Consider the following 21,825-nt stretch of genomic DNA (forward strand, 5'->3'; position numbering starts at 1 on the left):
TTTCTAAAACGGGGTCACTTTTGTTTGGTACATCAGGGGTTTTGCAAATGCAACATGGCGTCCGCAAACCATTCCAGCAAAATCTACGCTCCAAAAGATAAATACCGCTCCTTTTCTTCTGAATGCTCCCATATATGTAAACAGTCGATTATAACCACATATGGGGTGTTACCGTACTCGGGAGAAATTACTTTACAAATGTTGGGGTGCTTTTTCTTCTCTATTCCTTGTAAAAATGAAAAATGTGTATCTAAAACTACATCTTGTTGAAAAAAAAAATATTTTTCATTTTCATGGCTTAATTCTAATTAATTCAGCAAAAAACCTTTGGGATCAAAATTTTCACTATACCCCTAGATGATTCCTCAGGGGGTGCAGTTTCCCAAATGGTGTCACTTTTGGGGTGTTTCCACTGTACTAGTACTACAGGGGCTCAGCAAATATGACATGACACCCAGAAACCATTCCAAAATCCAAATGGTGCTCCTTCCATTCTGAGCCCTACCGTGTGTCCAAACAGATGTTTGTGACCACATGTGGGGTATTATTTTACTCGGGAGAAGTTGCTTTACAAATGTTGTGGTGCTTTTTCTCCTTCAGTCCTTGTGGAAATGAAAAAAAAATACCTAAACCTACATTTTCTTTGAAAAAATGTAGATTTTAATTTTTACGGCCTAGTTACAATAAGTTCTGTAAAAAAACTGTGGGGTAAAACTGCTCACTCTACCCCTAGATAATTCCCTCATGGGGTGTAGTTTCCAAAATGGGGTCACTTGTTGGGGGTTTCCACTGTTTTGTCCCCTCAGGAGCTTTGCAAATGCGACATGGCCTCCGCAAACCATTCCTGCTAAATTTGAGTTCCAAAAGCCAAATGGCGCACTTTCCCTTCTCAGCCTCGCCGTGTGTCCAAACAGCCGTTTATTACCACATGTGGGGTATTGTTTTACTCGGGAGAAATTTCTTTACAAATTTTATGGTGCTTTTTCTCCTTTAGTCCTTGTGGAAATGAAAAAAAATTAGCTAAACCTACATTTTATTTGAAAAAATGTAGATTTTCATTTTCACAGCCTACTTGCAAAAATTTCTGCAAAAAACCTGTGGGGTCAAAATGCTCACTATACCCTAGATAATTTCCTCAAAGGGTATAGTTTCCAAAATGGGGTCACTTGTTGGGGGTTTCCACTGTTTTGTCACCTCTGGGGCTTTGCAAATGCGACATGGCCTCCGCAAACCATTCCTGCTAAATTTGAGCTCCAAGAGCCAAATGGCGCTCTTTCCCTTCTAAGCCCTGCCGTGTGTCCAAACAACTGTTTATTACCACATGTGGGGTATTGTTTTACTCGGGAGAAATTGCTCTACAAATGTTGTGGTGCTTTTTCTACTTTAGTTCTCTTGGAAATGAAAAAAAATTAGCTAAACCTACATTTTATTTGAAAAAATGTAGATTATCATTTTCATGACCTAGTTCCAAAAATTTTTGCAAAAAAACTGGCCGGTCAAAATGCTTGCTACACCCCTAGATAAATTCCTCGAGGGGTATAGTTTCCAAAATGGGGTCACTTGTTGGGGGTTTCCACTGTTTTGTCACCTCAGGGGCTTTGCAAATGTGACATGGCCTCCGCAAACCATTTCTGCTAAATTTGAGCTCCAAGAGCCAAATGGCGCACTTTCCATTCTAAGCCCTGCCGTGTGTCCAAACAACCGTTTATTACCACATGTGGGGTACTGTTTTACTCGGGAGAAATTGCTCTACAAATGCTGTGGTGCTTTTTCTACTTTAGTTCTTTTGGAAATGAAAAAAAATTAGCTAAACCTACATTTTATTTGAAAAAATGTAGATTTTCATTTTCATGGCCTAGTTCCAAAAATTTTTGCAAAAAAACTGGCCGGTCAAAATGCTTGCTACACCCCTAGATAAATTCTTCGAGGGGTGTAGTTTCCCAAATGGGGTCACTTTTGGGGGGTTTCCACTGTTTTAGTTCCACTAGACCTGTTCAAAGCTGACATGGTGCCTAAAATATATTCTAATAAAAAGGAGGCCCAAAATCCACTAGGTGCTCCTTTGCTTCTGAGGCCGGTGCTTCAGTCCAGTAGCACGCTACGACCACATGTGGGATATTTCCTAAAACTGCAGAACCTGGGCAATAAATATTGAGTTGCATTTCTTGGGTAAAACCTTCTGTGGTACAAAAAAAATGGATTCAAAATGAATTTCTGGAAAAAAATAATGAACTTTGTAAATTTCACCTCTACTTTGCCTTAATTCCTGCGCAATGTCTAAAGGGTTAAGAAACTTTCTAAATGCTGTTTTGAATACTTTGAGGGGTGCAGTTTTTAAAATGGGGTGACTTATTGGCGGTTTCTAATATCGAAGGACCTCAAAGCCACTTCACAACTGAACTGGCCCCTGTAAAAATAGCATTTTGAAATTTTCTTGAAAATGTGAGAAATTGCTGCTAAAGTTCTAAGCCTTGTAACGTCCTAGAAAAATAAAATGATGATCAAAAAACGATGCCAATCTAAAGTAGACATATGGGGGATGTTAGTTAGCAACATTTTTGTGTGGTATAACTGCCTGTCTTACAAGCAGATGCATTTAAATTGAGAAAAATGTTAATTTTTGCAATTTTTCGCTAAATTTTGGTGTTTTTCACAATAAATACTGAATGTATCGGGCAAATTTTGCCAGTAACATAAAGTCCAATGTGTCACGAGAAAACAATCTCAGAATCGCTTGGATAGGTAAAAGCATTCCGGAGTTATTACCACATAAATTGAAACATGTCAGATTTGAAAAATGAGGCTCTGTCAGGAAGGTCAAAAGTGGCCAAAGAGGGAAGGGGTTAAAGAACCATCACACCATGTTTACTTCCTCACTCGTCATTGTAGCTGTCGTTTGTTTACAATCCTACCGCCCATTTATGCTTTTGCTTAATTCTATCCACATCAATCCCTCTCTTTCCCTCGCCCATGTACAGCTCCCATGCACTAGTCACTTACTTGAATTACCTTGACCCCTTTAGGACGCGGCCTGTTTTGGCCTTGAGGCATAGTCTATTTTTTTCAAATCTGACGTGTTAGTTTATGTGGTAATAACTTGGGAATTATTTTACCTATCCTAGCGATTCTTAGATTGTTTTCTCGTGACACATTGTACTTTATGTTAGTGAAAAAATTTGGTCGATAAATTCAATATTTATTTGTGAAAAACACCAAAATGTAGAGAAAATTTGCAAAAATTTGCATTTTTCTAAATTTAAATGTAGCTGCTTGTAAAACAGAAATCAATAACACACAAAATAGTTAACATTTCCTATATGTCTACTTTTTGTTTGCATCTTTTTTGAATGTCCTGTTATTATTCTAGGACGTTACAAGGCTTAGAACTTTAGCAGCAATTTCTCCCATTTTCAAGAAAATTTCAAAAGGCTATTTTTTCAGGGACCAGTTCAGTTCTGAAGTGGTTTTGAAGGCCTTCTTTATTAGAAAGTCCCCATAAATCACCCCATTTTAAATATTTCACCCCTCAAAGTATTTAAAACAGCATTCACAAAGTCTCTTAACTCTTTAGGCGTTTCAAAGTAATTAAAGCAAAGTAGAGGTGAAATTTACAAATTTGTTTGGTTTCTTTTGCCAAAATGTATTTGTAATAATTTTTTTTCCTGTAACGCAGAAGGTTTTACCAAAAAGACTCAACTCAATATTTATTGCCCAGATTCTGTAGCTTTTAGAAATATCCCACATGTGGCCCTAGTGTGCTAATGGACTGAAACACAGGCCTCAGAATAAAAGGAGCACCTAGTTGGTAGATTTTGGTGCCTCCTTTTTTTTTGAATATATTTTATGCACCATGTCAGGTTTGAAGAGGTCTTGTGGTGCCAAAACAGTAGAAACCTCAGAAAAGTGACCCAATTTCGTAAACTACACTTCTCAAGGAATTTATCTAGGGTTAAAGCATGCATTTTGACCCCATGTTTTTTTGCTAAATTTATTAGAATTAGTCTGTAAAAATGAAAATCTACTTTTTAAAATTGTAATGTTTTTTTTCCTGAAAAAACTTAAAAATGTTACATTTTTACAAGGAATAAAGGAGACATTTTTACAAGGGATAAAGGAGAAAAAGCACCCCAATGTTTGTAAAGCAATTTCTACCAATTACGGCTATAGCCCATATGTTGTAATAAACTGCTGTTTGGACCCACGGCAGGGCTTAAAAGGGACGGATCACTTTTTGGGGTATAGTTAGCATTTTGACCCTACAGGTTTTTTACAGAATTTAGTGGAATTAGGCTATGAAAATGAAAATCTACTATTTTTACAAGGAATAAAGGAGAAAAAGCACCCCAACCTTTGTAAAGCAATTTCTCCCAATTATGGCAATACCCCATATGTGGTAATAAACTGCTGTTTGGACATAGTGCAGGGCTTAGAAGGGAAGAAGCGCTATTAATCTTTTGGAGCTCAAATTTAGCTGGAATGGTTTTCGGTGCCATGTCGCATTTGCAAAGCCCCAGATGGAACAAAACAGTAGAAACACCCCAAAAGTGACCCCATTTTGGAAACTATACCCCTTAAGTAATCTATCTACGGGTATAGTTAGCATTTACACCCCACAGCTCTTTTGCAGAACTTATTAGAATTAGGCCGTAATAATAAATATCACATTTTTTTTCCATTAAAATGTTGCATTTTTTCATTTTCACAAGGGATAAAGGAGAAAAAGCACCCCAACATTTGTAAAGCAATTTATCCAGAGTACGGCAATACCCCACATGTGTTTTTTCATTGTCATTTAATTAACCCTTTCAGGACTGATCCATTTTTTTGCTTTTTCATTCTCGTTTTTCACTCCCCGCATTCCAAGAGCCATAACTTTTTTAATTTTTCTGTCAATAAAGTGGTGTGAGAGCTTGAGGAGTTGTAGTTTCTATTGACAACATTTAAAGTACCATATAATGTACTGGGAAACTGAAAAAACAGTTCTTTGCCTGCTGAAATTGGATAAAACTGTGATTCCTCCATTGTTTTTTGGGTTATGTTTTTACAGCTTTTAACGTGTGGTAAAAATGACAACTTAACTTTATTCTGCGTCTCGATTACGGTGATCCCAAATTTATATATATATTTTTAAATATATTTTACTACTTTTACGAAGAAAAAAATATTTGTTAAAAAAAAATTGTTTGGTTTCACCACATTCCGAAATCCAGAAATTGTTTATTTTTTGGTCGATTGAGTGGTATGAAAGCTTATTTTTTTATGGGACGAGCTGTAGTTTTTATTGGTTCATACATTTTTTGGTACATACAACTTTTTAATCACTCCTCCTTATTAAATTTTTTGCCAAGCAAGGTTGCCAAAAACAAGCAATTCTGGCCGATTTTTTTTATAGTGTTCACCATGGGATATAAATGACAATTTTACTTTATTCTGTGGGTCGATACGATTAAGGGAATACCATATATATATATATATATAAACGAAATAAATGCTTTCAAGCATGCTTAAAAAAGGTCCTATAGCAGGACGGAAACGTTGCAGCTGTTGACTAACTAAATCACATACTTTTTGGAACCATCGGAGTGCTGTGGGATTTCTTTCGTTTATGTCTGGATTACCTGCTTGCACCCATTACCGTGTTGGAATCCGTCGCAGAGTGCTGCTTATCTCTACCTATATATATATATATATATATATATATATATATATATATATATAATTTTTTTATGTTTTGCAGCGTTTGCACAATAAAATCACTTTGTGTTTTAAAATACATTATTTTATGTGTCTTCATATTATGAGAGCCATAACTTTTTTATTTTTCAGTCAAAAAAGCTTACAGGGCTTGTTTTTTGCGGGACAGGTTATAGTTTTTATTGGAACTATTTTAGGGTACATGCGACTTCTTGATCACTTTTTATTTTATATTTTGGGAGGGGTTGTGACCAAAACATAGCGACTCTGACATTTTTATAATTTGGGTCGTTACGAACGCGGCGATACCAAATATGTGTACTTTTATTAACGTTTTAATTTTCCACACCCTTAAACTCTTTTGCCCATTCTCCCTCTGAGTGGCAGTTGTCTACCACCCCCCAGGCCCACCGCGTCAAATCCTGGATCATTTTGCTGCCTCACTTCCACAATTCCTATAATCTGAAACGCCAACTCTCATCATGGGTGACTTTAACATCCCCATTGATAACCCAATCTCCTCACCTTCCCCCCAGTTTCTATAGTTAACCTCCTCACTAGGTCTGTCACAACTTACTCTCCTACACATGAAGACAGGCATTCACTGACCTGGTCTTCTTCAGTCTCTGCTCAGTTTCTGACTTTAATAACTCTCTTCTCCCGCTCTCTGATCACAACCTCCTCTCCTTTACTATCACAAATTCCCTGCCACCTAAGAACATGCCTACCCATCAGTCATACAGAAATCTACATGCCATTAACACTCAGCAACTCATAGACAGTCTACAGTTCACATTTTCCCCTATCTCTTCCCTCTCCTGTCCCAATCTGACCGCCAAACATCACAATAACATTCTCAAAAATGCTTTGGATGAAGCAGCCCCCCCTAAAATACAAAACACCCGGCAAAGATGTCCACAACCCTGGCACACGCCAGCTTTCTTCAGTGGTGCTCGAGATGTGCCGAACGTCTGTGGAGAAAATCGCATTTATCAGAAGACTTCCTCCATTACAAATTTATGCCTTAAACTTTCAACTCTGCCTTTCCTTGAGCCAAACAAGTCTATTTCACCTCTCTCATCTCCACACTATCTAATAATCCAAAACACCTCTTTGATACATTTCATTCCCTCCTTAGTCCTAAAGTGCAGACGCCAATCACAGATCTTAAAGAGGCTCTGTCACCAGATTTTGCAACCCCTATCTGCTATTGCAGCAGATCGGCGCTGCAATGTAGATTACAGTAACGTTTTTATTTTTAAAAAACGAGCATTTTTGGCCAAGTTATGACCATTTTTGTAGTTATGCAAATGAGGCTTGCAAAAGTCCAAGTGGGTGTGTTTAAAAGTAAAAGTCCAAGTGGGCCTGTATTATGTGCATACATCGGGGCGTTTTTACTACTTTTACTAGCTGGGCGCTCTGACGAGAAGTATCATCCACTTCTCTTCAGAACACCCAGCTTCTGGCAGTGCAGATCTGTGACGTCACTCACAGGTCCTGCATCGTGTCGGACACATCGGCACCAGAGGCTTCAGTTGATTCTGCAGCAGCATCGGCGTTAGCAGGTAAGTCGATGTAGCTACTTACCTGCAAACGCCGATGCTGCTGCAGAATCATCTGTAGCCTCTGGTGCCGATGTGTCCCCGCTCGTCTGACACGATGCAGGACCTGTGAGTGACGACACAGCGTGATCTCTCGAGAACACGCTGTGTCTGCACTGCCAGAAGCTGGGCGTTCTGAAGAGAAGTGGATGATACTTCTCATCAGAACGCCCAGCTAGTAAAAGTATTAAAAACGCCCCGATGTACGCACATAATACACGGCCACTTGGACTTTTACTTTTAAACACACCCACTTGGACTTTTGCAAGCCTCATTTGCATAACTACAAAAATGGTCATAACTTGGCCAAAAATGCTCGTTTTTTAAAAATAAAAACGTTACTGTAATCTACATTGCAGCGCCTATCTGCTGCAATAGCAGATAGGGGCTGCAAAATCTGGTGACAGAGCCTCTTTAATGCTGAAAACCTGGCCACTTAATTTAAAGTTAAAATTTACAACATCCGGCATGATATTATTTCCCAGTCCCCTAGTAACACCGATCCCCTTCCCTCCCACACTCCCTCTTCTTCACTTTTAGCATTTGACCCAATAACAGAAGAAGTCTCTAGGCTCCTTTCTTCTTCTCGTTCTACCTGCCCTAGTGAATCTATCCCCTCATACCTCGTCCAGTCCCTCTTCCCGGCTGTCACTAGTCACCTGACTAAAATATTTAACCTCATTTAACCTCTCTCTTTCTTCTGGAATCTTTCCCTTCTCTATTAAACATGCGGTTACAAACCCATCACTGAAAAAAACAACTCTTGACACATTCAGCGCTGCTAACTACCGACCTGTCTCTAATCTGCCCTTCATCTCCAAACTCCTGGAACGCTTGGTCTACTCTCGCCTTATCCGCTATCTCTCTGCTAACTCGATTCTAAACCCCTTACAATCTGGTTTCTGCACTCTACACTCCACAGAAACTGCCCTTACTGAAGTCTCAAACGATCTCTTGGCTGCTAAATCTAACAATAAATACTCTCTACTGATTCTTCTGGATCTCTCTGCAGCCTTTGACCCTGTAGACCACCAACTCCTACTTAACATGTTCCACTCTATTGCCCTTAAAGACACTTCTCTCTCTTGGTTTTCTTCCTATTTCTCTGACTGCTCATTCAGTGTGTCATTTGCTGGTTCTACTTCTTCTCCCCTTCCCCTTGCTATCGGGGTTCCTCATTGATCAGTCCTAGGTCCGCTTCTCTTTTCTCTCTACACAGCCCCTATTGGACAAACCATCAGCAGATTTGGCTTCCCGTACCATCTCTACCCTGATGACACCCAATTATATGCCTCTTCCCAAGACATCACCCCTTCTCTAATACAAAACACCGGTGATTGTCTGCTGTCTCTAACATCATGCCCTCTATCTGAAACTGAATCTTTCTAAAACTGAGCTCCTTGTATTCCCACCATCTACTAACCTAACTAAAGCTGATGTCTCCATCTCAGTGTGTGGCACTACTATAACTCCCAGGCAGCACGCCCGCTATCTTGGGGTTATTTTTGACTCAGATATTTCCTTTGGCACATTCAATCACTTACACACTCTTGTCAATTTCACCTCAAAAACATCTCCAGAATCCGCCTTTTTCTTACTTTATTAAGAGCCAAACCTATCATTGTCGCTCTGATTCACTCTCGTCTTGACTACTGTAACTCATTACTAATCAGTCTTCCACTCACTAAACTCTCCCCTCTCCAATCTATCCTTAATGCAGCAGCCAGGCTCGTCTTTCTGACCAATCGCTACACCAGTGGCACTGCACTGGTTCCCCATACCCGTCAGAATTAAATTCAAACTTATTACTCTAACCCACAAAGCTCTCCACAGTGCTGCACCTCCTTACATCTCCTCCCTCATCTCTGTCTACCACCCTACTCGCACTCTACGTTCTGCCAACAACCTTGGATTAACATCCACCATAATCCGAACCTCCCACTAGTCTCCAAGATGTTTCTCGTGCTGCACTAGTGCTCTGTATTGCGCTACCCCAGGCACAGTTTTAAAAGTGCCCTAAAAACACTTCTTTTTAGACAGGCCTATAACATTCCCTAATCTAACTCCTTTCCCTGGCCCCCCTTATACATTAGTCATGAGAACTTGACCCCTTCATTCAGCAGTATCCCCCACACTCCCTGCACCCTAATGCACTTCATGTCTGTCATACACAGATACTGACTGGTGACCGGCTAATGCAGCTTTATTTGTACTGCCCCATGTGTATAAATGATGGCTGGACCATTGTACTTAACAAGCACTTTTTTACATTTTGTGTCTCTTATTTCCTCATAGATTGTAAGCTCTTGTGAGCAGGTTCCTCACTCCTTTTGTTTGAATTGTAAATTAGTTTTTGTCAATATGTAATGTCTGATATTGTCTGTACATGTTCCCTCTGAATTGTAAAGTGCTGCGGAATATGTTGGCGCCATAAAAATACAGATTAATATTTCTTTATATTGGAGGCAGCAGGAACGGTATTGAGATGCAGCATGGATAGCATTGAGGAGAGGCAACTACAGTGTTGGTTTGTCACAGTATTCTTGGACAGCAACACAGCAGGCATATTATTGTTCAGCAGCAAAACAGCAGAAACAGTATTGATCAGCAGAAGCTCAGCAGGTAAAGCAGCATGCCATAATTGAGGAAGCAGCAGCATGCACATCACTGGAAGCAGCAGACATGGTATATGGGGTAGCAGTAGGTGCCGTATTGGCAGCAGTAGAGGGATATTGGAAGGCAACAGAATGGCACTGTTAAACAGGGCAGCAGTGGATTTTGTGATGCCAGAAATGATGTGTATGTCCTGAAAAAGAAAGGAGTCTAAGATGCTATCCTGTTCCATGTAAAACCCCCTCAAAAAACAAGGGGGCACTCCCTCCGTCTGGAGAAAAAAAGGTTCAACCTGCAGAGGCGACAATCCTTCTTTACCGTGAGAACTGTGAATCTATGGAATAGCCTACCGCAGGAGCTGGTCACAGCAGGGACAGTAGCTGGCTTTAAAAAAGGGTTAGATAATTTCCTAGAACAAAAAAATATTAGCTCCTATGTGTAGAAATTTTTTACTTCCCCTTTCCCGTCCCTTGGTTGAACTTGATGGACATGTGTCTTTTTTCAGCCGTACTAACTATGTAACTATGTAACTATGCCTGGGCAGCAAACTATACAGAGGAAAGTTACAGCTAGAGAGGACAGGCAAAGTGACTACAATCAGAAAATAAGTCAAAATGAGTCATTGGATTTGATTGTTGTGCGTTTGTCTGCAATTGCAACGTTATTATCCCCTATAATAAACTGTGTGGGACTTGTAATTTACCACTATATGTTGTGGTGGTATTATCCAGTCACTCTATGGCCATATTATTTAGTTACTGTGTAGTAGTATTATCCAGATAAAAGTATGGTGGTATTCAGTCATGGTATGGTGGGATTATTCTATTAGTGTATGGTGGTAGTATTTGTTATGGAATTGCTATGTGAGTGATTCCCCAAAGGCTGCAGGAGACTGCCGAGAGTGAGTGTGCAAATGAATCCGCAACCTCAAATCCATCAAAACTCTGATCAACAGAGTCTAATGCTACTCTATGGTTTTCGCTTGGAATATGCAAGTCACACATTTTAAGCGGACCATAAAAATATAAGAATATTATTGGGGGAGATTTATTAACCCTGGCCGGTCTTAATATAGAGATTGCTGCATTAAGATGTGGCTACTTTATTAAGAGATGCACACCTCTTAATAAAGTAGATACAATTCTGGCCGCCCGTGAGCTATAGATTATACCAGTAGCTTTGTTAGATGTGTGCTATAGTTGACACCAGTTTCTGGCATAAATTACATACATTTATTTGGTGTGAGTGAAGGAAACTGTACAAAAGTCAACATTTGCCCACAAAATTTTTGTGCCGTTTGTGACTTTTCTATAACAGAAGACTGCCGTAAAAACATTAATACATTTTACCCGTTGTGTTTGTTTGTTTGTTTGTTTCCCAGTCAAGGTGATTCAGAGGAGTCCAGGGCGGACATGTCTTTTACATTGTCACTTCTATTATTGTGTTGATGTACCTGGCTGAGCTGCCACATTAATTATTTTTAGCCTCCTCTAGGTTAGCCAGCTTGAGCAATGGCAGTGGGTTAAATAGGGAAGGATGCCACCTCGGCCCTAGTTTGCAGAATGTGCTGATTTTTTCCATCAGGCATCAGTGCAATTATGGGTTTGATGCTATTTGTAGTGCCACCGCTCTCTGGCACAGACAGGATCAGCAGCTTGCATCCTGCTTATTACATAGGGGTCTACAATAGGCACTTTGCCATACATTACACCAAATATTACTACTATAAGACAATTACATTTTGATTTTTTTTTTCTGTCTAATTGGTATTACTTAATACACTCTAATACGTGCATATATCTCTTCTAGATACTGAATTAAGTTGGTCTAGTGGTATACAAAATAATGGGTATATTAATTGAATTCTGTATTACAGGGACCATTGTAGTAGACTACATGGTGGTATTTTTCAACACTTGCAGCATTTAAATGGGTTCATATAATAAAAGAAAATAATAGTGCTGCATTCAGATATTTGAATTTACACTATTACTATTATAGCTGATGGCTGAGAAAACCTATTCAATATATCAGTTTAGCCTCTTTGGTTAATTTGATGTATAAAGCTTCCCAACAAGCTGCTGCTATAGTGACAGGGATATGGCCCCATCTCTTCTCACCCCCTCCATCTCAGTGCTCACTGGCTGGAATGAACATCACCCCGGACATTGCCTTATCATCCTCCTCATCAGTGGCAGTGTGACGGAGGAGCTTGGTATGCTCATCACGTCTACTCATCACTCCCTCCTCTATATCCAGCTGTCACATCCAGCAGGAGGAGGCAGCTCGCCCTGCTCTCATCTTGCTCTGATAGGTGACTCCAGCTTTTGTATGAGGCTGAGATTAACCAACATTAGGAAGTGAAAAAAAATAATTCTTAAAAGATATATCTACAAAATATGCAAACTGGCACATACTAGTGAAGTAAGCAACCAGCTCTGTTGTCCAGTACATATAAGCGTTAGAGAAAGTACAGCTTTTTTTCAATCAATCTAATGGACAAGGTTTAAAAATGACACCTCAACATGTTTACAGTGGTAAGATAAGGAGTGTAATGAAAGAAAAATATAAATATGCTTTTAATTGTTCTTCAGTGATGTTATAAAAACCTCTATATTGTTGACCTAGCTCCTAGTGGACAATCTAATGACATCTCATATCCTGTATGTGTATATATATATATATATATATATATATATATATATATATATATATATATATATATATGTGTATATATATATAGATACACACACACACACACACACACACATACACACACATATGGCAGGTCTCCCTTTCAGCTTTCTATTTTATGCAGAATTTGTATTGTTCTACATAATTTTTTGTATATTATGTGTTTTCTTGTCATGTGGTGTATTAGCCTTCGTTCACATCTGCGCTAAGTTTTTTGTTTTTTTTCCGATCCATCAAAGGGATTGAAAAAAAAACAAGTGCTGTTGTATCAGTCACTAACGGCGCCCGATGGATCCCCTTGACTTTAATGGGTTCTGTCGGGTTTCCGTGAGGGTGTCCGTCATTTTTCACCGGAACTACGACGGAGGCCCCTAACAGAGCCTCTGACGCAGATGTGAACAGAAACACTTGTAATTTTTTTGTTTTATAATAAAAAAGTTGCATCAAATCTGTATACATTCGACATTTCGTCATAGTTGAAACTTCTAATGAATGTCCTCCTGTGAGTTTTCTTTGAGTATGTGACATATCTATAACAGTTTGCCAATTTATTGCGATTAACACAGTGATTTTTTTTTCGTTATGTGTAGAAGAGCTTCATTATTTGAAGTCAGTGATTTATCATTGTACATAAACAATGTGGTACCAAAGAGTTAAATGACAGATTCAAATCTGCTACATCAGTATATAGTGGACTTGACACATTAGGAATACTAGGAGGATAATGTGAGCTCTTAGCAAGTGTGAGACATAGCACTGCTCCATCCATGCACATCATCCAGATGTGTCTAGCACTACTTGGAGTGTAAGGGGGCAGAGGATAAGATTTTGGCAGCTGGGAGCTCCTCCTCTTCTCCCAGCCTGGGAGGTAGTAACCCCCTCTACTGTTCCACACAAGGAGCTTTCTCTGTGTTTCTCTCCTCCCTTTCTTTCACGTACAGTCACATAAACATACACACACACACAGAGACAGCACTACACACTCACTCACACCCACTCACACATACACAAAGCAACAAGCAGCAAGCTTCAGAGGACTAATGCAGACAGAGCCAAAGGCAGAAGATGGCTGACCTGACAGCAGTGCACTCTCAGCCCAGCAGCCTGGCATCCCCAGCCCTCCCTCCTCACACAGTCCCTGACGTCTTTCACCTCTAGATAGAGGGGGAATAGCCACTCCACTTTCCTACTCCACCATCCTACCAATACTCTTTTCATTCACGCAGCCATTTCATCAGCACAAACTATAGAAAAAATGGCAGAAATGGAAAAAGAGGGGAGACCACCGGAAAATAAAAGGAGCAGGAAGCCTGCACACCCTGTGAAGAGAGAGATCAACGAGGAGATGAAGGTAAGGGGCTTTTGCTTTGTCAGGGTAGCTTTCCCATGATACTCTAATGTAGAGGTGCTTGTCATTTTGTGTAGGATGCATTGAATGTCTGAGTACCGCCTCTCTCCTCTAGACACATTCACACACTCAAGTCCTGTCAATTGACCGGCTATCATTTTTATGTCACTGAAGGTGACACTTTAAATGGACCGCATGTTGCCATATGCATCACACTGGGTATGTTCCTGCAGCCAACATTTGCACACCTTACCTATAGATAACCCCACTTATAGATAAACGGCGGTAAATCCAGGAGCCATTACTCCAAATGCCATAACAATCGTCAGTTTATTGACATCAGAGTCAAAACACCGAAAACATGAGTTTTTCTTGCCTATTTTAGGAAGTGCCCTTCGTATAGATGAAGCATACCTCACTTAGTTCTAAGCAACTCACTTCCACTGTATCTTCCTCTACCCAAAATTACTTGTCACCTTTATTGTGTTTTCTGTCATTTATAGTGTTTTGCTTATTTCATGTGTATGACAGACCCTAGGGGAGTATGTTGTGTGCAGTAGTCCTGTAAGCCATGGTCACCCAGATGTTTTGCAGAGGTTGCTCTCAATCTGGTCCTTCAGATGCTGCACTACAAAGACAAACAGAATAATAGAGTAAATGACACAAGTAGTCAACTTTAAATGACCACATGTACCGTCACTAAGGATGTACCAGAAAAGCTTCTATACTGTATATGCATGTTTGTGGCGATGATGAACGATTGAAACAATCTATATTTTTCATACACCGCTCACTACTATTAGACTGTATGATACTATATTATATTACATCTCTCTGAGCGATGCCTAGTTGACCAGAGGCCCCGCTTCAATTTGTAGACTTCCATATCTGTCTTGAAAATCTATGTAACTTTCTATTAGCAAATGTGGCATTTCCATTCCAAATCAGTGATCCTTGGTATTTTTCAGTTTTCAGGTTGCACATCGTCTAAAGTGGACAGGCATTTCTCCACATCAACTCAGAGGGTCGGTTTTATTTTTCTGAATACAAAACATAAACTATAATTGAAATGGTTAATTGCCTTCCTGCACCTCCCCGACCCCCCCCCCCTTTCCAGGGCTGCCTAAATCTATCACATTGTCATTGGCTGCTCTAAGCCATCGCTTAATGTGATCTATATGGATTGCAGCTTTTAACATAGGTTCTAGAATTACAAATTAGCTAATTTTAATCAAAACATGTGAAATGTTATCCTGGCTGGATATAAAGGCTGACTGTGCTGGATCCTCTGGGTTTGTTTTGTTTATTTTGGCTGCAGGCACTCTCAGTGGTTTGGGAGATAGTTGTTCTTCATAGCAGATGTTTGTCTGAACTGGTGGGGATGAAACAAAAACAACATTGTAAGGGGGGAAATGACCCTATTTTTAACCAATGCTTTAGTATTAAGGACTAAATCTTATAGTGGATTAGATACTTTCCTTCTAGTCTAGTGTTACTGGTCTTCAGGGTACCCCAACCTACAGTAGCCATTGAGGTGAGAAACACAGCTTAACATCTTTTTAATATATTTGCGGCAGTATAATTCTTTGTTTGTAATTAAAGTACGGTAGATTGTATTTTCCCCTAAAATATTTATTAAAAGTTGCCTTTAAGTATAAATCTCACATACTCCTCTTGTGTAAAGTCATTTAAATTCTATTCAGAAATTTATTTATATCTGTGTTTGGGAAGGTTGAGTGACCACCTATATGGCTGCCCTGCCATTACAGTTCATTAAAGGGTTGTCACCTTGATTATGCGGACTCTTGTACCGGAAAATATGCAGGAATACAAGTAAGAGGAAGGGGGATGGATCATTGAGGATGCTGTAAAAGATGTGTGACAACTTCAATTGCAGCGGTAAAAGCAGCCATATTGGTTGTCAATAAGCTTTCCCGGAAACAGACATTAATTAAAAAAATGGCTGCATGAAATATTACACAAAGCAGGACAACAGCAGCTTATCTTTGGACATTTTTTCTAGTTTTTGGAGAAAATTCTTGTTTAGTTCCTTAGACTTAATAGCAACTTGTGCAGGGTACATGTTATTTTCACCTACTTTAGGCTAGGGTTCCACGACGACATGAAGTCACACATGAATCACATTAAAATCGCAGTTGTGACACAACTTCAATAGTGCCCTATGAAGGAAAAATTGCAAGTAATTGCAATTATCACAACATTTTTAACCATTTTAGAAATTTTGTGATAGTTGCAAGGTCACATGAAACTTTTCTCCTCAAAGGGAACAATTTTAAAGCGATTCACTTGTGATGTCATGTCGTTGTTATGTAGTCCTAGCTAAAAAGGTCACAATGGACTACAAACATTAACTGGGCATAACTTGGTTATGCTCATATTTTTATTTTTTTTGCTGGGTCAAAGAATACAGTAAGCACATAGTGGATATATGGTAAAATAAGTTTGATACAAAATGTCAAGAAGGACACAATGTGCTCTTGTGTAGTTTCATATCTGTAATGTTCAAACAGCCTGGCTATGTTTCCCTTCATCTGAGCAGCTTTCATCTGGACTAGTGTAAAATAAGCCCTGGTAAGTAATCACTGCAGAGCAGAAAGAAAGGAATGTATACAGCAATAGACGGTCTAAGCTGTAAAAACTGAAACCTGAGCACTGGCCACAGATCGGGTATCAAGGCTTTAAGGTAGGGGAAATGAAAGAAATGAAGGAGAGGGAAACACGAGAGTGGGAATGGAAAAGTCAGCTTGGAAAGTAAAGGGGTTGGAGGAGGCCCTCCTCAGGGAAATTTGGCCCAGGGATTAGGGAATTTTATCATGGTGTACAGTGACCTACTCATGTTTCAAACCACATTGGATAGAATTGCCTCTCCCTGCTAACAGAAGAAAAAGAACTGGTGTGCACACTGATTCCCTGTCTACCTCTCCACAGTAATAAAAGGCCATTACTTTTCATTAACCCTTCCAAAGCTTTTCCAGTAGAGAATGAGTTAATTGATTACTGTCAACTTGTCCAGACATTCTACATACTGGCCTATACTAATGACACTGACAAATAACTGGCAAATGTTAGAACAATTTGCTTATACATTTCAAGCTCTAAGCTACAGCTGCCCAAATTTTGTTTTAAGAGAATGCGCTTGAGTCTGTATGGCATTGTAACGTTGCTCTCCTAGTCATCCATTGGCTTGTATGATCCTAATGTTACTTTTTCCTGATATCAGAAAGATACAGTATGCACCTTCTGACACCTTTTGATACATAGTATAATTTCTCATTCCACTTCTGTGTTCACATATTGCAGTTCTGGAGCAATAGTTACATACATTTTTTTCTAACCAAAATAAAGTAAAGTTTATTCGCACCTTTGTGCGCTATTTCCTTTTTTCTGACATAGAATTTATCGGGGTATGAGTGCTGTGTCCTCATAATCTTAACAAAGGGACTGCTGCGCTCTTTCAGACGCCATGCTCCTTCCGCTCCCATCTGCTTGGCTCAGCTTTTACTTAGGAGAGACAACGTTGGGCCATTACAGTTCCACCTGAGTAAAGTAAAGCAAAGCCAACATGATACGAAGAGGGGCAAACCTTGGAAGATACCTACAGATTCACATTTGTTCTAGTGATCTGTGGGAGCTTTAGTGCTTAGTCCTCTACTGATTTTCTATGACATGTCAGAAGATAAGAAATCATACAGAATGGTGCATATCTACTTTAAAGACAGGAGTAGAAAAGAAAGTGGACATGTTCTTTTTATTGCACCCATACCAGTTTAAGCTTCAAAAAACATATTAAAAAAAAAACATGAACACAGTGGCTATAGAAATGCCAGTTTGTGTGAAATTGAACATTGAAACTATTATTGCCATTCCAACTGAGGGAAAGCCTTTCCATTGGTCAATTGGACAATTTATTGGGAGCCATTTAAAAATATTTTTGCAATTATAGGGTTTATCAACAATCAGATTTTTTCATTTATTTTTCAATTCTTCATTTCGGACATTGCAAATTTTAAGCAAGAATGATATGTTCAGGTTCACATTGCAGCAAAATACCTTTCATGTACAGAAACATTGTCTAATCATGGCCAAATTGTTGTGTCTTTGGCCACCCATAGTGTGAGAAAGTATAAGCCCCCCCCCCCCCCATATCCCATTAGAAAAACTGTTTTACATCTGACATAACAGTTTCACTTTGATTAGGGGCTAACACTTGTTGCTTTTTTAGACCGACAGATATTATGTTTCAATAACTTATCATTTGTGTAATGTACATGACAGTTGTAGCAAATATAAATGTGATACAATACAACACTGTGTTCAAAAAGTACATGACTCTGCATAGTTTCCTCATATTATATTTCAATTGGAGAATCATAAAAATATGTTTACCTTACAGTGACCTTTATCACATTTCTTTCCCTCAGCTATCTCTTGCTGCCCCATTGCTTTCTTTTGCTCCTAATAGCAATCACATCATTTAAAAAAATATATAAATGGGTTATCCCACAAAAAATATTATATTTAGAGGAAAGGAACATGTGAAATGAAGTATATTTGCAATAGAAATGGATAAAAAATAATGTTAATTTGGCGGGATACAGTACCAGGGGCGTAACTAGGAAAGACTGGGCCCCATAGCAAACTTTTGACTGCCCCCCCCTAGGTGCCACATGCGGCCTCCCTTATAGATAGTGCCCCCTGTAGACTGTGCTATACAGCCCCCCTGTAGACAGTGTCACACCCCACTTGTAGATAGCGCTCCCACCTCGGTCTTGTAGATAGTGGCATACAGCCCCCTTGTAAATATCGCCATAAGGCTCCCCTGTATATAGTGCCACACAGTCCCCCTCCCTTGTATATAGTGCCACACAGCCCCCTCCCTTGTATAAAGTGCCACACAGCCCCCCTTCCTTGTATATAGTGTCACACAGCCCCCCTTAGTAGATAGTGCCACTCAGCCCCCAGCAGATAGTGCCACATAGCTCCCCCTTGTATATAGTGCCACCCTGCTACCCCCCTTGTATATAGTGCCACCCTGCTCCCACCCTTGTTTATAGTGCCACCCTGCTCCCCGCCTTGTATATAGCACCACCCTGCTCCCCCCTTGTATATAGTGACATCCTGCTCCCCCCCTTGTATAGAGTGTCACCCTTCTCCCCCCCTTGCATATAGTGCCACGCGGCTCTACCCCTTGTATAAAGCGCCACCCCGCTCCCCACGTATATAGTGCCACCCTGCTTCCCCTTGTTTATTGTCCCACCCTGCTCCCCCCTTGTTTATAGTGCCACTCAGCTCCCCCCTGTATATTGCCACACAGCCCCTCCCCCCCAGAAAAAAAAAATATTGTACTTATCTTGCCCCGTTCCCACGAGTAACGGAGCACTGCACATCCTCCGGGCGGCATGCATGCTCAGACCAGTGTGATGCAGTGACATCATCACTCCGGCCTGTGCAGGGAGTCTTCCCAGCGCCTTATAGGCTGCAGGCCTATTGTGGCCTGCAGTCTATAGTATTCATTTGTTATCTGAGGACGCAGATGCAAGTGAATGTGGCTGTCGCTAGCATCGGGGCCCCCTCCGGTGCTAGCTACACCACCCGGGATGAGAGGACCCATGCCGCCAGGCCCATAAAGTCACCACATACCCCAAGCCTAACACAACACTGTGCTGTTGACAAAAATAAAGGGTAATTGTACTATTCCATTTTCCTACGTGCAGCAATTTATATTTCTGTTAAATCCATAAATTGAATGATATAGCACATTGGTTGGGCTGCAATCAATAGATGTAAACATGTTTTGTTTGTCTTCTGTGTGAGAAGGGTAAATCTCTATCCTTTGCACCTGCAAAATATAGACTGTTTGTAGTTGATGATACGAATTCAGTGTAAAATGAGCGATACAGCTGTTCTGTATAGAGAACACAAAACAGCTGTGTCTCCAAAACAAAAGTAAAACGATTTTTTAATAAAGACTAATTAAAATGTTACACTAAACACACTGACTAATCTATTTATTTAAAAAAAAATAATAAAAATAATAATGCCCTCAAAGGTGTACATAGCCTTTAATTTCCTGGATGGTTAAATACTCCTGGAATGTGGTAGTGTGAGTAGTAAGGATAACAAACCATATGGAGGCTATAATGGTGGCCATACTAGATGGGATTTAGCTTTCCTAAAAATACATATACAGCAATAAGACACTATACAGCTGTGCGGAAGAGGTTACAAGGGGTGTTCTAACAATATAAAGTTATGGTACAGTATATCGAGTATATATCATAATTTTATGATCAGTTGGGTATCTAAAGAATAAAGGGCCCCTTGGCATGTTCTCGGCACAGCATTTCTCTCGACCAAGCTCTCTGCAGAATAATCAGCGAGGCAGCGTAAGAGGCACACACACACACACACACACACGCACGCACTCACACACACACACACACACACACACACACACACAAACGCACACGCACAAGCACACACACACACACACACACACACACAAAACATTCCCAGCCACGTAAGTACTACAGACCGGGGAACATGATGTCTTGCAGAACATTGTAGCATAGCCTCATTCAAATGAATGGGGCTGTGTCGCAGTACCTGTACAACATCAGATCATGAGTGGTGCTGCACGAGGAAAAAGTCTGAATTTGGCCACAGTTGTTTTGCTAACATTGAAGCTTATTACAGTAGCATAAACATAGATGATATTTGAACAAATTTCGGATTCTCAATCTGCAGTATGACAATTTGTCTTGCAAAAATGCTGATGGAAATTCCACAGTGTTTAAAACTGTAATTTGTTGTGCCTGTCCAATGTAACTACAGTGGAGGAAATAAGTATTTGATCCCTTGCTGATTTTGTAAGTTTGCCCACTGTCAAAGTCATGAACAGTCTAGAATTTTTAGGCTAGGTTAATTTTACCAGTGAGAGATAGATTATATAAAAAAGAAAATCACATAGTCAAAATTCTATATATTTATTTGCATTGTGCACAGAGAAATAAGTATTTGATCCCCTACCAACCATTAAGAGTTCAGCCTCCTCCAGACCAGTTACACGCTCCAAATCAACTTGGTGCCTGCATTAAAGACAGCGGTCTTAAATGGTCACCTGTATAAAAGACTCCTGTCCACAGACTCAATTAATCAGTCTGACTCTAACCTCTACAACATGGGCAAGACCAAAGAGCTTTCTAAGGATGTCAGGGACAAGATCATAGACCTGCACAAGGCTGGAATGGGCTACAAAACATAAGTAAGACGCTGGGTGAGAAGGAGACAACTGTTGGTGCAATAGTAAGAAAATGGAAGACATACAAAATGACTGTCAATCGACATCGATCTGGGGCTCCATGCAAAATCTCACCTCGTGGGGTATCCTTGATCCTCAGGAAGGTAAGAGCTCAGCCGAAAACTACACGGGGGAACTTGTTAAAGATCTCAAGGCAGCTGGGACCACAGTCACCAAGAAAACCATTGGTAACACATTACGCTGTAATGGATTAAAATTCTGCAGTGCCCTTAAGGTCCCCCTGCTCAAGAAGGCACATGTACAGGCCCGTCTGAAGTTTGCAAATGAACATCTGGATGATTCTGAGAGTGATTGGGAGAAGGTGCTGTGGTCAGCTGAGACTAAAATTGAGCTCTTTGGCATTAACCCAACTCGCCGTTTTTGGAGGAAGAGAAATGCTGCCAATGACCCAAAGAACACCGTCCCCACTGTCCAGCATGGAGGTGAAAACATTATGTTTTGGGGGTGTTTCTCTGCTAAGGGCACAGGACTACTTCACCGCATCAATGGGAGAATGGATGGAGCCATGTACCGTCAAATCCTGAGTGACAACC

The 21,825-nt window shown here is 40.1% G+C and overlaps 1 protein-coding gene across 5 annotated transcripts in view; it reads left to right on the top strand.

Moving 5' to 3' along the window:
* Positions 1-13,464: 13,464 nt before the first annotated feature.
* Positions 13,465-21,825, top strand: part of SOBP (sine oculis binding protein homolog) — a 202,653-nt gene continuing 194,292 nt past the window's right edge. The window contains exons 1-2 of one of the 5 annotated variants that reach the window (XM_075862235.1): positions 13,465-13,953; positions 14,919-14,975. In XM_075862235.1, coding sequence (XP_075718350.1) covers positions 13,858-13,953; positions 14,919-14,975 — 153 coding nt within the window. In that variant the 5' untranslated portion in view covers positions 13,465-13,857. The remainder of the gene's footprint in view (positions 13,954-14,918; positions 14,976-21,825) is intronic. The other 4 variants (XM_075862230.1, XM_075862232.1, XM_075862231.1 and 1 more) reach the window with 4 other exon arrangements.

This window comes from Rhinoderma darwinii, chromosome 4, assembly GCF_050947455.1.
Source record: "Rhinoderma darwinii isolate aRhiDar2 chromosome 4, aRhiDar2.hap1, whole genome shotgun sequence".
Classification (NCBI taxonomy): domain Eukaryota; kingdom Metazoa; phylum Chordata; class Amphibia; order Anura; family Rhinodermatidae; genus Rhinoderma; species Rhinoderma darwinii.